Source organism: Chiroxiphia lanceolata, chromosome 24 (genome assembly GCF_009829145.1).
Source record: "Chiroxiphia lanceolata isolate bChiLan1 chromosome 24, bChiLan1.pri, whole genome shotgun sequence".
NCBI lineage: Eukaryota > Metazoa > Chordata > Aves > Passeriformes > Pipridae > Chiroxiphia > Chiroxiphia lanceolata.
The window spans coordinates 1,373,806-1,386,608 of NC_045660.1; the positions used below are offsets into that span (position 1 = coordinate 1,373,806).

Sequence of the window (12,803 nt, forward strand, 5' to 3'; positions counted from 1 at the left end):
TGAATGTTCCAGGGATGGGTCACGTACTACTTCTCTGGGCAACCTGTGCCAGGGCCTCCTCACTCTCCTGGTAAAAAATGTCTTCCTTGTATCTAGTCTGAATGTCCCCTCTTTCAGTTTAAAACCACCACCCCTCGTCCTACTCTCAGAGCTGCCTCTGAAAGCCCGGCAGAGGATGGCAGTGGTTGCTGCCATCAGAGCTGCTTTGGGGCCCTTTCAGCCCTTTATCAGCCCTGGGTTCCTGAGAGCCCGGAATAATGTTATTTATTTTTTACTGTACTTTCTTACAGCAGGATTGCGCCCTCCCAGCTGCTCATTGCAAGGATGCTTCAGACCGAGTGAGAGGCATCACTAACTCTGGTTTGACCAAAGCACACCCAGTGTGGCCCCACCACCACCCTCATGGGTGAGATTTGCTCTAGAAACCAAGGGTTAAGGCCCTACAATTTTACCTTTTCCTCTTTCTCTCTCGGTGCTTCCCATAGTTTCCTAATGTACATCATGGAGAGATATGGGGCTAAACAGAAAGGGATTAATTAGTGATGAGGTCATAACTAAACCCCTCCATAGGACTCCCAAGAAGGGGAAGCAACAGAAACTGAAATCAACTTTCCACTGAGATGGGTTAGTGACAAAATGTGAGGATCCACTTCATTTCTTTGTAGGATTATGGAGAACAATTTCCTGACCCTGCAAGCTGGATCTCTATGAAGAGGTGACAGAGGAAAGCAGCAAAAGAGGGCAGAAAGGAGACAAAGCAAGAGCCACCGAAGGTGGTGGGTACACTTGGTTAGCCCAAACACTTGCTAAATGTCACTTATCCACATGAAGTTTTGGCCAAATCACTGTAGGGATGCTGGGAACCCCCAAACAAATGATCTTAATGGTGCAACAGCCACCAGAAGGAGGAACTGCCTTCTGCAAGGGCCAGAGGGAAGAGAGATGGTCGTGGTGGGACTGGACAGAAAGCCTTACACTGAAACTAAGCTAAGATCATCTTTGAGATCTGTTTAGGATCCGATAAATCCCCCTCTGGTCTCTCTGTCTCTTGTAGCCTTACCAGGAATGTAATTGTGCAGTGAAAACCCTGCTGTCCATCTTGCTGAGAAATGGGAAGTTTTCCATTCAGGTCATTTTTGTTGCTTTGGAGACACATGAGCAAAGCAACAGCAGTGGCTCTGGGAGAATGAAAGGAGCAGGAACATGGAGTAAAAAGGTGTTTGAGAAGAAGCTGAAAGGTGAGAATGGGCAGAAAAGCAGGGGCTTATTATCTCCTGCTGTGGATGTGGAAGCTTAGGGGAGTTGCTCCAAGTAGGGGGGGTGAGCAGTTGTCCTGACAGAGATGCTTCAGAGCGGAAGGATGAGGGTTTCCAGAGCCCTGAGATTCCCCCAAGGAGTTAATTGACAGGAAAGGGAAATAGCATTAAAGGAAGCAAAGGTTTGGACCTAAAGGAAAGGACAGTCTCTGAGAAGGTGAGACAAAGACTGGTAGTGGGAAGCAGAAGGAAGGCAGCACCACGAGAACATCAGCATGGACATGGAAGGAACACACAGGGGGCAGCGTGGCTGCTCTGGAGAGGACCTGGGCCAGCATCTGCCATGGTTCTCCAGGGGCTGTGTAAAGGCCTCTCTTCCCAGTGCAGCCCCTAAGGGTGGAGTCTCTCCTCACACCAGTGTCACAGCAGAGCACTCATGTTCACTGGCACAAATTACAGCAGAGCCAGGCACTCCAGAGGAATGGGAAACATTACACCACACCAGATATTAACCCACTGGAGCAGTGGGAGGAACGTGCCACTGCCCTTTACCCAGAGGGTTTGGTATGTCCAGCAGAAACATTCAGTAGTTTTCTGGACCCAGTGGGAAACACCTCTCTGTGCTGAAGAGAGAAGCGAGATGGAATCAGAGATGGCCAAAGAAACATTTCTCAGCAGTTCCTCTACCAGAGGTCTAACACAGCCCAGGAGGCACCAAGGGCTGTTTCAGATCTGGTTCGGGTCACTGCCCAGTGAAGAACTGTCACAGCTTCCCCCCAGCTGGGGAGATCTCAGAGATGGGTTTGGAATTCCCAGGAACAAAAAGGTTCTTAGTGACAATCGGTCATTGGTGTTTGTCCTTGCTGCTTGTCTCAGCAGGACACAGGTTGGGTCAGGGGTGGAAATAACCCTTTGGAGAAGGGACAACTTTGTTTCTCTTCAGCTGAGAAGGGCAGGACCCAAATGGGTGCAAAGCCCATTGCTGCCCACTGTCCCTTTTCTGTGACATTGGTCACAGAGTCACCGTGCCCTTGGCATGACAACCTTCCTTAAAGGCCACATCAGAGAACCTGCTGTGGAGTTTAGGAGGCAGGAGGGGACTGAACTTACCAGCTTGGACTCGTAGAGCTGTATGTTTTTGCCAAAGAACCTGTGAGGTAGAGGCATCGAAGATAATATCCCGTGCTGGGCTTGATATGAGCTTGGAACTTTGTCATCTGCTGCTGATTTGCTCGTGCCAGGCAAGTCCTCTTTTCCTGGGAATGGGTACCTGGGCGACTCCAGGGAGCCTGGAGATAAGACTTTCTTCAGGGATAAGTATCTGACGGATGACACGTCTCTGCTGGGTGAGGAGTGTCTCCCAGGGGAGACCTCTCCTTCTGGGGGGAGCTGTGCTCGCGGGGACAGCTCTCTCCTGGGGGACAGATGCCTACTGGGTGACAGCTCAAGCCTTGGTGACACACATCTGAGAGGAGATGCCTCTCTCCTGGGAGAGACCCTCTGGCAAGGAGACAGCCCCCTCCCCGGGGACAGGCACCTCAGAGAGGACAGTTCTGCAGTGGGGGAGAACCTCTTGGGTGACGTTTCGTTTTTGGTTAACAAGTGCTTCCTCGCCATCATTGGTCTGCTGCCACCCCTGCCAGAGTCCTGGCTGGGAGACCACCTTCTCCTAGGGGAGGTGTCCTTGGAGGGTGACAGGTCCATGGCCAAGGACATCTGTGGCCTGGTGATGGACTCTCTTCCAGCAGAAGCCAATTGTTCGGTGGAGGTCAAAGCTGGTCTGCGGAGACTCAAGAAGCTGTGGCACACAGCAATGTCACTGCTGTCTGCTGACCACTTGGTTTCCAGCCCTGAGGACGAGGCCTGCTGGCCTTCACCTGCTTTTTGGGTGCTGGAAATGGTGTCTTGGGCTAAGGATGATGCTGTTTCAGTGCCTTCCTCTTGAGAAGATGGAGAGCCACCTGAAGAGTGCAGCAGGAGGGTGGTGTGTGTGCCTTCAGGCAACTTCAGAGGGGGCTCATCTTGGCTCTCCTCCTCCTCCTCATCCTCCTCATCCTCATTGTCATCATCATCATCAGATTCCTCGAGGTCTGAAAACTGGTGTTCCTCAACTGGCTCGGATCCCTCCCGCCCCTCAGAGTCCTGGAATAGGTCTTCACTGGTTCCTGGGGGCATGGAAAACACAAAACAGAGTGTCAAACACACACACAGGGGCTGTGCTAAACCTGCTCATGAGTTCTAAGGGCACAAGAAGAGAGAGGACCTGGCTCTTTTCTAGACCTGATCAGTCCTGCCCTCTGTGCCAACTCCAATCCCAGTATTCCCAGTAGACTCCAGTGAATCCCACCTCTGGGACCTCCTGCTCTACCCTGATTTCAATTCCAGCCATTGCTCTGTCAACACATACAGAAAAAGGCCCTTAAGAGATGATGGCAATGGCAGGACTGTCACCTTGAGTGGGGATTTTATGAGTATTTGTTGCAATGGTGTCTCCAAAAACATGTCAAAGTTCCCCTCCTCCACATGCTGGGCCTTTTCCTGCCTAGAGTTCCTGGTAGTTAAACATTAACAAGACAGGCCTTTTACTAAAAATCAAACAATAGGGTTGACAGACCCTCTGTGGATTTTCCCTTGATTGGATAAATTCCAGCTGTGATACAGATACTCCTTTGTGGCAGAGGGTTTGGGGTCTGTGTGTGGAAGGCCTTGCACGGGTGCGTTTTGTAAATCAGGGCTTGTAAACAGTGAGGGAGATATAGAAAGCAAATTGTAAAGGATTGTAAATACTTCTGCAGGTAAAAACACAGCATCTCTCTTCTGCTCTGAGGGCCAGCAGGAGCCTTCTGAGCTCAGCACAAGCTCCCAGGCAGGTCCCTGCTGGCTCCCCCTGTGCTCTGCTCTGCACAGACACAAAGCTGCTGTTCCCAGATGAGCAGCGATCCCGGCAAAGTGCGAGCTCAGCCCCGAGAGGTCCGTCGGGAGCAGCCACTGGATGTCACTGCAGCTCCAGGAACTGCTCTAGCAGGAGCTGCGAGTCCCCCCCGCTCTGGAGGGGCCGATCATCACCAGTTCACCGAGCTCTGCCCGCGCCGAGCACCCCGAGGATGGGGCAGAGCTGCTGGGACACACCTGGCTCTGGAATCCTGGCTGCTGCTCTGGCACCGCTGTGGAGCCAACTGCAGCCCTGCTGGCCCCTGTCCCCAGCAGCTCAGCCGGGGACACTGTTTCCCCTCTGCTGAGCACTGGAGCAGTTTCCCTTTCAGAGCTGCCATCTGTCAGCAGGACCAGCCCCAGAGGACAGCAAAGGGAACTGATCCTGAGGTCACCTGGAGCTGGTTTGCAGAGGGGACATGAACTGGAGCTGATGCTGAGGCTGGACCTCACCTGGCAGGTGGTTTGCAGAGGGGACACAGCCACACAGCAAGAACTCACTCTGAGCCATGAATAAAACATCTAATTTTGTTTATTTGGAATACCAGGGCCTTACTAAATGCTCATGAAGTATTTGGCATGACCAGTGACAGGCATTTTCCCATGGCTGATTATCCATCCAAGAGTCAGCCTGAAAAGTGAGATAGAAAGGAGCTTCTCATTTGCTTCCCATCCCATTCCCAAATCTCTGTTTACTGGTCCATAAAGCCAGAACTCTGCCAGCATGGAGGGAAGGACCAGCTCTCCATGGACAGTCCAGCCTGCACTGCAAAGCCCTCCACAGTGAGGGGGGTGCTGGGCCCAAGGTCCAGTGCAGGACTGTTTGCAACTCCCCAAGGAACTGAGCTCAGAACAAACATTATTCCAAACAAGCAGCTCTCCCAGCTGCAGGGTGAGCCCTGCATATTTCTGGCTTGGAAAAGGAATGTGCTTCCCTGTCAGAGCCATGAGCCAGCCCCTGATTGTGCTGTTGGGGTTTGACATCTCGAGGGGTTGGGACAGACAGTGCCTCGCCCTCGGAGAGCCTTGCCCTGGGTGGGCTCAGATTTTGGCCCCAGTCACACCAGGGATGGGCACTGGCCAAGGGCAGGAGTCTGCAGGGAGGGCAACATGAGGCCAGTTGGCATTTGCCACCACGGGACACGGTTCAGTGAATCCTGGGACAGCCCCAAGGGAATCTGCCTTGGTCTCCTGACATGATTCCAGCAGGCAGAAACAGAGTTCAGACCTCAGTCCGGGCTTCTGGCAACCCAGATCCATCTGCTGAGCTCATGGGGAGAGAAGGGGCAGGTCAGGAGAAGACAGAGAGGGAGGGAGGGAGGGAAGGATGGAGGAAGGAAGAGAGAGGGAACTGGTGAGAATGTGTCCTGTTGATGGCTTTGGCTGAGGATTCGACTCCATTTCATTTCCATTTTATGTCACTATTTATTCTGAGGTTATTCCACCCAACTGGTAGCAAAACCAAGGCAGGAGTGAGGAATTATACTCCAATCTCCTTTTATAGTAACACCCTTTGCTTTCTTCGGCCCCTTAAATAGAAATAAAAACGATCGAGTGAAATATAACCCCAGTTTAAAATAATCCAGGGAATTTTAGGAACTGCTGCTCCCCAAAGGAAAGCACAGCAACCTTCCTGCTCTGCTTTGTGTCACGTGGAAATTCTAGTCCTTTTTTTATTATTTAATTAAAATAGTCCTTTGATTTCTAGTTCTGACCCTCTTTGCAAAGAAGAGAGAGGACACTGTGGTTACTCTTTGCAACCCCCCCCCTGAGAACAAGGAGTGTGACACAGCTGTGAGCTCTGATTTCTCATGTACCTTTCTGCCATTTTTATGTTATTTTCTCATCCATCCAAATAGCCCCAGTCATTACAGGACAAAATCCCATTTTCTGACCATCTTCTTGGCTGCCTTAGTTAGTGTTTACTTGACATTTGTGAGCAATGGGCCTCCTTGCTCCTGAAGCAGAATTTCAATTTTCAGTAGAAGTCCAGTGTTGGCTTTAACCAGGTGAAAAAGAAGCTGGGAGGGGAGCAAGGAAACATGCCCTGATCCCACACCTTCCCAAGTGCACCTTCCTGCATTCCTGCCTGGCAGCCCATCCCCTTTACACAAACACCAGGGATCTGCCTCCATGGGAGGAAATGGGGACTTTGTATTTATTTTTTTTTTCGGTAATTCTAAAATTACACGGATTTCTTGCATAATGCAATAAATTCCAGACAGCACAAGGCATTCCAGGAGCAGCCTCACAGCCAACAGCAACATGGGGAGGGGAGTCCCTTCCAGGAACCCTCTGCAGCCAGGGGGGCTCAGCACTGTCCAACCTCAAACACTCAGGGGTCAGTGATTTCTTGGTGGCCAACACCAAGTGCCCCAGCTGATGGTCCCATCCTGCTGCCTGAGTGCTCTCCCAGCTGACCTGGGGATGCCCACGGACCTTCCTGGGGCTTTTCAGACCTTCTCTATCCAGAAGGCCGAAGGCTGAGAGCAGCTCAGCCTCATCCCCTCCCAGACCTCCCTTTTCCTGAGCCTGGCAGGGCTTTCACACCCACGGGGATTTTCACAACACTCACCCAGGGCATTAACCCTGTGTGACCCGGGGGTGAATGGCTCTGGAATCACAAAGGAAAACATTCCCCTGGCCTGCTGAAGGGAGCCCTGATGTCCTCAGAGCTCCAACTCCACAGAGCATAAATAGGATGCTGGATTTTCAGGTTTTCAGCAGTGACACTCAATTAATGTGATTCATTAGTTCTATAATGGAAAGGTTTAAAATAACAGTTGTTCTTTTAGAATTATGCAACCAATATTTCAGAGGCACTTTCCTCTCTTCCCAACCAGCTTTGATTATAGACTCAGGAATGGTTTGGGTTGGAAAGGACCTTAAAGATCATCTCATTCCACCCCCTGCCACAGGCAGGGACACCTTGCACTAGCCCAGGTTGCTCCAAGCCCCGTCCAACCTGGCCTTGGACACTTCCAGGGATTCCAGGGGCAGCCACAGCTTCTCTGGCCAACCTGGGCCAGGGCCTCCCCACCCTCACAGGGAACAATTCCTTCCCAACATCCCATCTCTCCCTGCCCTCTGGCAGTGGGAAGCCATTCCCCTTGTCCTGTCCCTCCCTCCCTTGTCCCCAGTCCCTCTCCAGCTCTCCTGGAGCCCCTTTAGGCCCTGCAAGGGGCTCTCAGCTCTCCCTGGAGCCTTCTCTTCTCCAGGTGACCCCCCCCAGCTCTCCCAGCCTGGCTCCAGAGCAGAGGGGCTCCAGCCCTGGAGCATCTCCATGACTTTAGTGACCTGCAGAAGCATCACCCATGTGTGGTGTAAGAGCAGGGAGAGTTTCTGGAGACTATCAGCAAATCAATTGTTTAAAGTGAGTTCCTGGGCTGAAAGATCTTTCCAGCAATCCCACGTGGGAGCAGTCTCCCTCTCCCACTGCTCCCACCACACCAACACTTCTCCCTTGGGACTGGGTTTGCTTTTGACCATGTCCTGCTTTGGAAAGGGCACAGCAAAGCCCAGCCCAGCTCTGCCTGGTGGAAAGGTTGTTCTGAAGAGCTGGAGAAGAGCCAAGAGCTCAGGAAGATTTAAAAGGAAGAAAACCATCTTGTGAGGTGGAGTCAGCCAGGTCAGACATCCTCAGCCTTAGCTGGATATTTATTCTGCATGGCCTGGGAGAGCTCTTGGTCCATCCCTGGGCACCAGGAAAGGCACTGGGCAAGGGGACAAAGGGGGCTGGCAGTGCTGGCTCTTCCTTTGTCCTCCATCCCTGATCTCCCAGGTGACCACAGTGGGGCTGAGCCAGAAGCCAAACCTGAAAGGGGAGGGGAGCACTGCCCTGGGGATCCCTGGGCTTTGGGACTGGTAACCAGAGGGACTTCTCAGGTGTCTCCTCCAGCTTGTGTAGAGAATCACAGAATGTTCTGAGTTGGAAGGGACCCACAAGGGTCAGAGTCCAACCCTTCAGTGAATGGTCCATATGGGATCAAACCACACCCTGGGTGTTTTCAGCCCCAGGATCCAACCAGCTGAGCTCATCTCTGCTGAGCCATGGTCAGTTCAGGTCAAGAGACACATCTGACCCAGGACAGGGCAGTGCCAAAGCCCCACAGCCCCCTCAGCTCGTTCTCTGTTGCACCTCTGTTCCCCCAACCCGGAGCAGCCCCATCCAGCCCCATCCATCCTGGGCAGGAATGCTGAGTCCCAAACTGTGCTCAGCACTTTTTGGCAGTGTGGTCGATGGGCTGAGCCACAGAGGGTTGGTTGTTGGTTGCTCCTGCAGTTGAGATGATGGTGTGCCAGTGCCTGCAAACATCCCCAGCACTTCACTAACTAATGTGGAGATCCCCCAAGGGTTCAGCACGGCAGGGGTAGCATTCCTAAGCTTTAATATCCAAAAATTCAGCCATAAAGCACCTTGGAGGTGCTAGTGGGCAATGCCTGGTGGGCACAGTGTCTCCAGCCCTGTGACACCCTGGTACCACCCCAGCACAAGGAGCTGCAGCTGCAGCAGAGCCAACCTTGTCCTGCAGGGAAACACTGAGTGATTTTTAATCACCTGTGGAGGAGGGGTGTGTGACACTGCCCAGGTCCCAGGAACAGCCCCATTCCCAATAAGGTCTGGGATGGACCTGCCCCCAGCAGGGGAGTGGGGTGATAAGCAGTGTTTGTTGTTCCTGCCCAGTCCACATTCCCTGGCTCCCACTCCAGGGCTGGCTCAGCTGATGTTCACTTTACAAAAATAACCCTGGCACCCTGTGGTTGATGGAGTTCATTTTAACCCCTTGTCAGGAAACCCTCGTGTGCTGGGGCAGAATGAGGACCAGGGATGGGGGGATCAAACTTGTCTGGGGTGAGACAGGGGGTGAAACAGGGAAAAAGCTGCTGAAGTCACCCAAAAGGGCACCTTTCACCCTGGGACTGCTGGGGTGGCAGCCAGGAAGGGGCAGTGGTGTCGTGGTCATGCAATACAAACAGGAACACTCCCCTGCTCTGTGGCACCGGGGGTTTTACTCAGGAATAAATTCCCTGGGACACAGACAGTGGTGTGGGCTCTGCCTGCAGATGGGCCCAGGCACCAGTGCCTCCAGATGCAGCTCAAGTTTGCACTGGGAATTTGGAGCAGCCTGGGATCAGCCACATACAGTAAGTTGGACAAGTCCCTAGAAGATGCTCCTGGTGGAAAAGTCCTTCTCTGAAGGCCCTTTCAGGAGAAAAGTATCATCTGTGTTCCCAGAGCCTTTTCCCCTCTAGAGCTCTGCAATGTTTCCCATAAATGTGAACGGGCTGCTGAATGCAAAAGACCCCAAATTTCATGGGGACTTGAGCTCTTCTGCCCTTAAAGCTTCATCCCCATCATTCCTCTGACCCCTGAACATTCAGGGTCTTGCTGAAGGACAACAATCAGAACATCCAACTGCTCCCTGGGGACCCACAGCCTGACCCTTCCCAGCCTGCAATCGTTTGGGTTAAAGAGCCTTTCCTGGCACAAACTGCCAAGTACACCTGAGACTGCCCTGTGTTTCTTCATCTCCCAGTCTGGAGATCTTCCTCAGCTTTTCTGATGGAGACAGGAGTGGTTGTCTCAGAAGGAGATTTACTCCTTGGGAGGCCTGCAGGGAAATGCAGCTGCACACACCTTAAACCAGGGGGGAAATGAGCAGATAAGAGAGTCCTTCTCCAAGAACAGACTCACTCCTAAATCCACAGAGCCCTGGACAGACTTTGTGTGTGTGTTTGTTCAGAAGGAGATGAAAGAAGGAAGCAGGTGAGTCAGGGGAAATGTATCTTCTCGTAAAGCACTCGGAATGATGCCACTAAATGTCAGAGCCCCATGTTATTTTGGTTTTCCTGGCTCTTTCCCGGCTGAGAAATCTTCCAGATAGTTTCTGACCTGCATGATTCACCTTCATCCTGCCCATGGACACATGAGAGTAAAGGATGAGGGAAGCAGGTTCCCCCTGTGATGTCCCTGGGATCCCCAGTGCCTCCAGATGCAGCCCAGGTTTGCACTGGGAATTTGGAGCAGCCTGAGATCAGCCACATACAGTAAGTTGGACAGGTCCCTAGAAGATGATCCTGGTGGAAAAGCCCTTCTCTGAAGGCCCTTTCAGAAGAAGAGTATCACCTGATCCCTGATATTCCTGCACTGCTGGTGTCCATCCCCCCTGCAGGAACATCCCCACTGCCTGCAGGGGCCATGGGCTGAAGGGTCACCCCCACACTCACTCTCACCACCTTGGCTCCAGTAAAATGGGCTGCCAGCCCCTAATCTGGGGTGCCAGGGCTGGTTTTTCTCCTCCACCCATCAAACTGTGCTTGCAGCACCAAAGTGGGGGTTCACAGCCTCAGGAAATGCATCCTCGGGGTGGGTCCCATTTTGCTGCTTCGAGACTCCCTCAACATCCAGGAGAGACCTGGGCTCTTCCAGAGCAGTCAGGCTCCTCAGCTCCCTGCTACAGACACCCCAAAACACCTTCTCATGCCACAGGTTCACTATTTATTCTGATGCACAGAGCCCACCCACAGTGCTGGGCCATGTTCAGGGTGCTGCCCACCCACTCCTGTGCTCTGTCTGCAGCCAAAGTACTTCAGGCAGAGTCACAGAATCATTAAGGCTGGAAAAGACCTCTAAACCATCAACCAGCACCACCACTATGTTCACCTCTAACACACAACCCCCAGCAAGGAGACACGAGCTCCCAGCCCGTCCCACTGGTGCAGCCCCCCGGGATGGCCCCAAAACCCACACACAGAGAAACCTCCCCTGGCTGCTGGAAGGAGCCTGGGCTGAATAAAACCTCTGCACATCTTTGGAAGGATGATCCATGGAGCTCCTGCCCTCTCTCAGCATCAACAGCAAGTTTATAATGTTTATAATGTGAAGGATTTTACCTTCTTCGGCTTCCAGATCCACCAGTGAAGATACCAACACGCCCATCTCCTGACATTTTTTGCTGTGGGCCTTTGACTTCATGTGTTTAGTCAGATTCCCTGAAAAGAAGCAGAAAACAGATTTTGGTCAAAGATGGCTCTTTTTTTAGGGTTTTTTTTTCATCAGTTACAAGTCAAAACTGTGGCTCTGAGCCAGACAAAGATCCCTGACTGTCCCCAGGCCACTGTCCTTGACAAATACCCTGTGACACAAGGCCAAGTCCTCCCTTTATCCCTTTGCTGCTGCACTGGGGTGCAAGAGGAGGTGCTGGAAGGGTCGTGTGACCTTTCAGGTGTTGTGGAACCTGAAAAAGCTGTCAGGACACAGTTTTGGGCTCGGGGGGAAGAGAAGTCCTGGGTTGCTCTCAGCTGTGATGGTGCAGCAAAGGAAAAATGGTAGGAAAGTAGGGCAGAGAAACATCTCAATGTAGCATCACCTCCCAGCCCATCCCAGCACACCTGGAGGGGAGGAGCTCCTCAGCACCACAGGGTTGGTTCTACCCTGGTTCAAAACACCTGCAGATGTGGCACTTGGGGACATGGTTTAGCCTTGGCAGTGCTGGGTTAGGTTGGACTCAGTGATCTTAGAGGGCTTTTCCAACCTTAACAGTGTCACGATTCTACAATAAAAAGAGGGTTTGAGTTGAGGAAAAAAACATCTAAACCCTCTTTTCCCCCAGGATGGCTCAGGGGCTCTGGCACGAACCAAAGTGCCAGGGAAAAGTTCTGAGGAGTCCTGGATACCCTCTGGGACAGGGGGTCTGCCAGCACTGAGAAAATGAGGTTTTCTGGGGGCCAAGGTGGGAAGAGCAGCCCCTGGGAAGGGGAGGAGGGGCTGTGGGGGACACTGGTCCCTGCTCTGGGCCAGGGGGATGGGAAAACTGGAGAGCATCCTCAGGGAGCATCTCTCTAATTCCACCTCCCACCTCTCAGGTTAATTAGACAGTTATTAACCCCACTCACAGCCAAGGGAAATGCTGAACATAGGGGAACATTTGTCCAAGGGGAAAAAGGAGGTGGAACAGAGAGAAAAACAAAGGGTAGGAGAAATAAAGAAATAAAGAAGAAGGTCACATTTTACCTGTTGTCTCCACCTATTATAAATATATATATATAAAAATACATTTACAAATATATATATTTTATATATATATAAATATATATTTATAATTATATATTTTTATATAAATATATTTATAAATGTATATGTATAATCCATCATAAATGGTTTGGGTTGGAAGGAACCTTAAAGCCCATCTCATTCCACCCCCTGCCATGGGCAGGGACACCTTCCACCAGCCCAGGTTGCTCCAAGCCCCGTCCAACCTGGCCTTGGACACTTCCAGGAATGGGATTTATGGGCTGAGGAGGATGAGAAGAACCCTGGGCTCTGCTGAAGCTCCACCAAGAGCTGTTTAATTCCCCAGCACAGCCCAGGACCTGGCTGAACACTCCCCATTCCCAGGATGTGCCATCAGCCCTCCTGGGAGCTGCCTTGGAGGGGAGGAAGGAACACCAGGCTTGTTTTTCTCTCCAAAATTAAAAAAAAAAAAAAAGAGGAAAAAGTGAATTCTCTGACTTTATTGCAATGTTCCCTGCAGGCTGAGATCCCTCAGCTGGTGTCCTGCAACCCACAGAGTCCCCAGGTCCCTGAGCTGGTGGAGCACAGAGGGCCTCTGGACA

General features: G+C 51.9%; 1 protein-coding gene across 1 annotated transcript in view; it reads right to left on the bottom strand.

Annotated features, from left to right (window-relative positions):
* The window catches only part of LOC116797991 (transcription factor HIVEP3-like), a 72,741-nt gene that overhangs the window by 6,475 nt on the left and 53,463 nt on the right, over window positions 1-12,803 (bottom strand). The window contains 2 exon segments of the mRNA XM_032710040.1: window positions 2,367-3,421; window positions 11,082-11,180. Of these exon segments, the coding sequence (XP_032565931.1) occupies window positions 2,367-3,421; window positions 11,082-11,180 (1,154 nt within the window).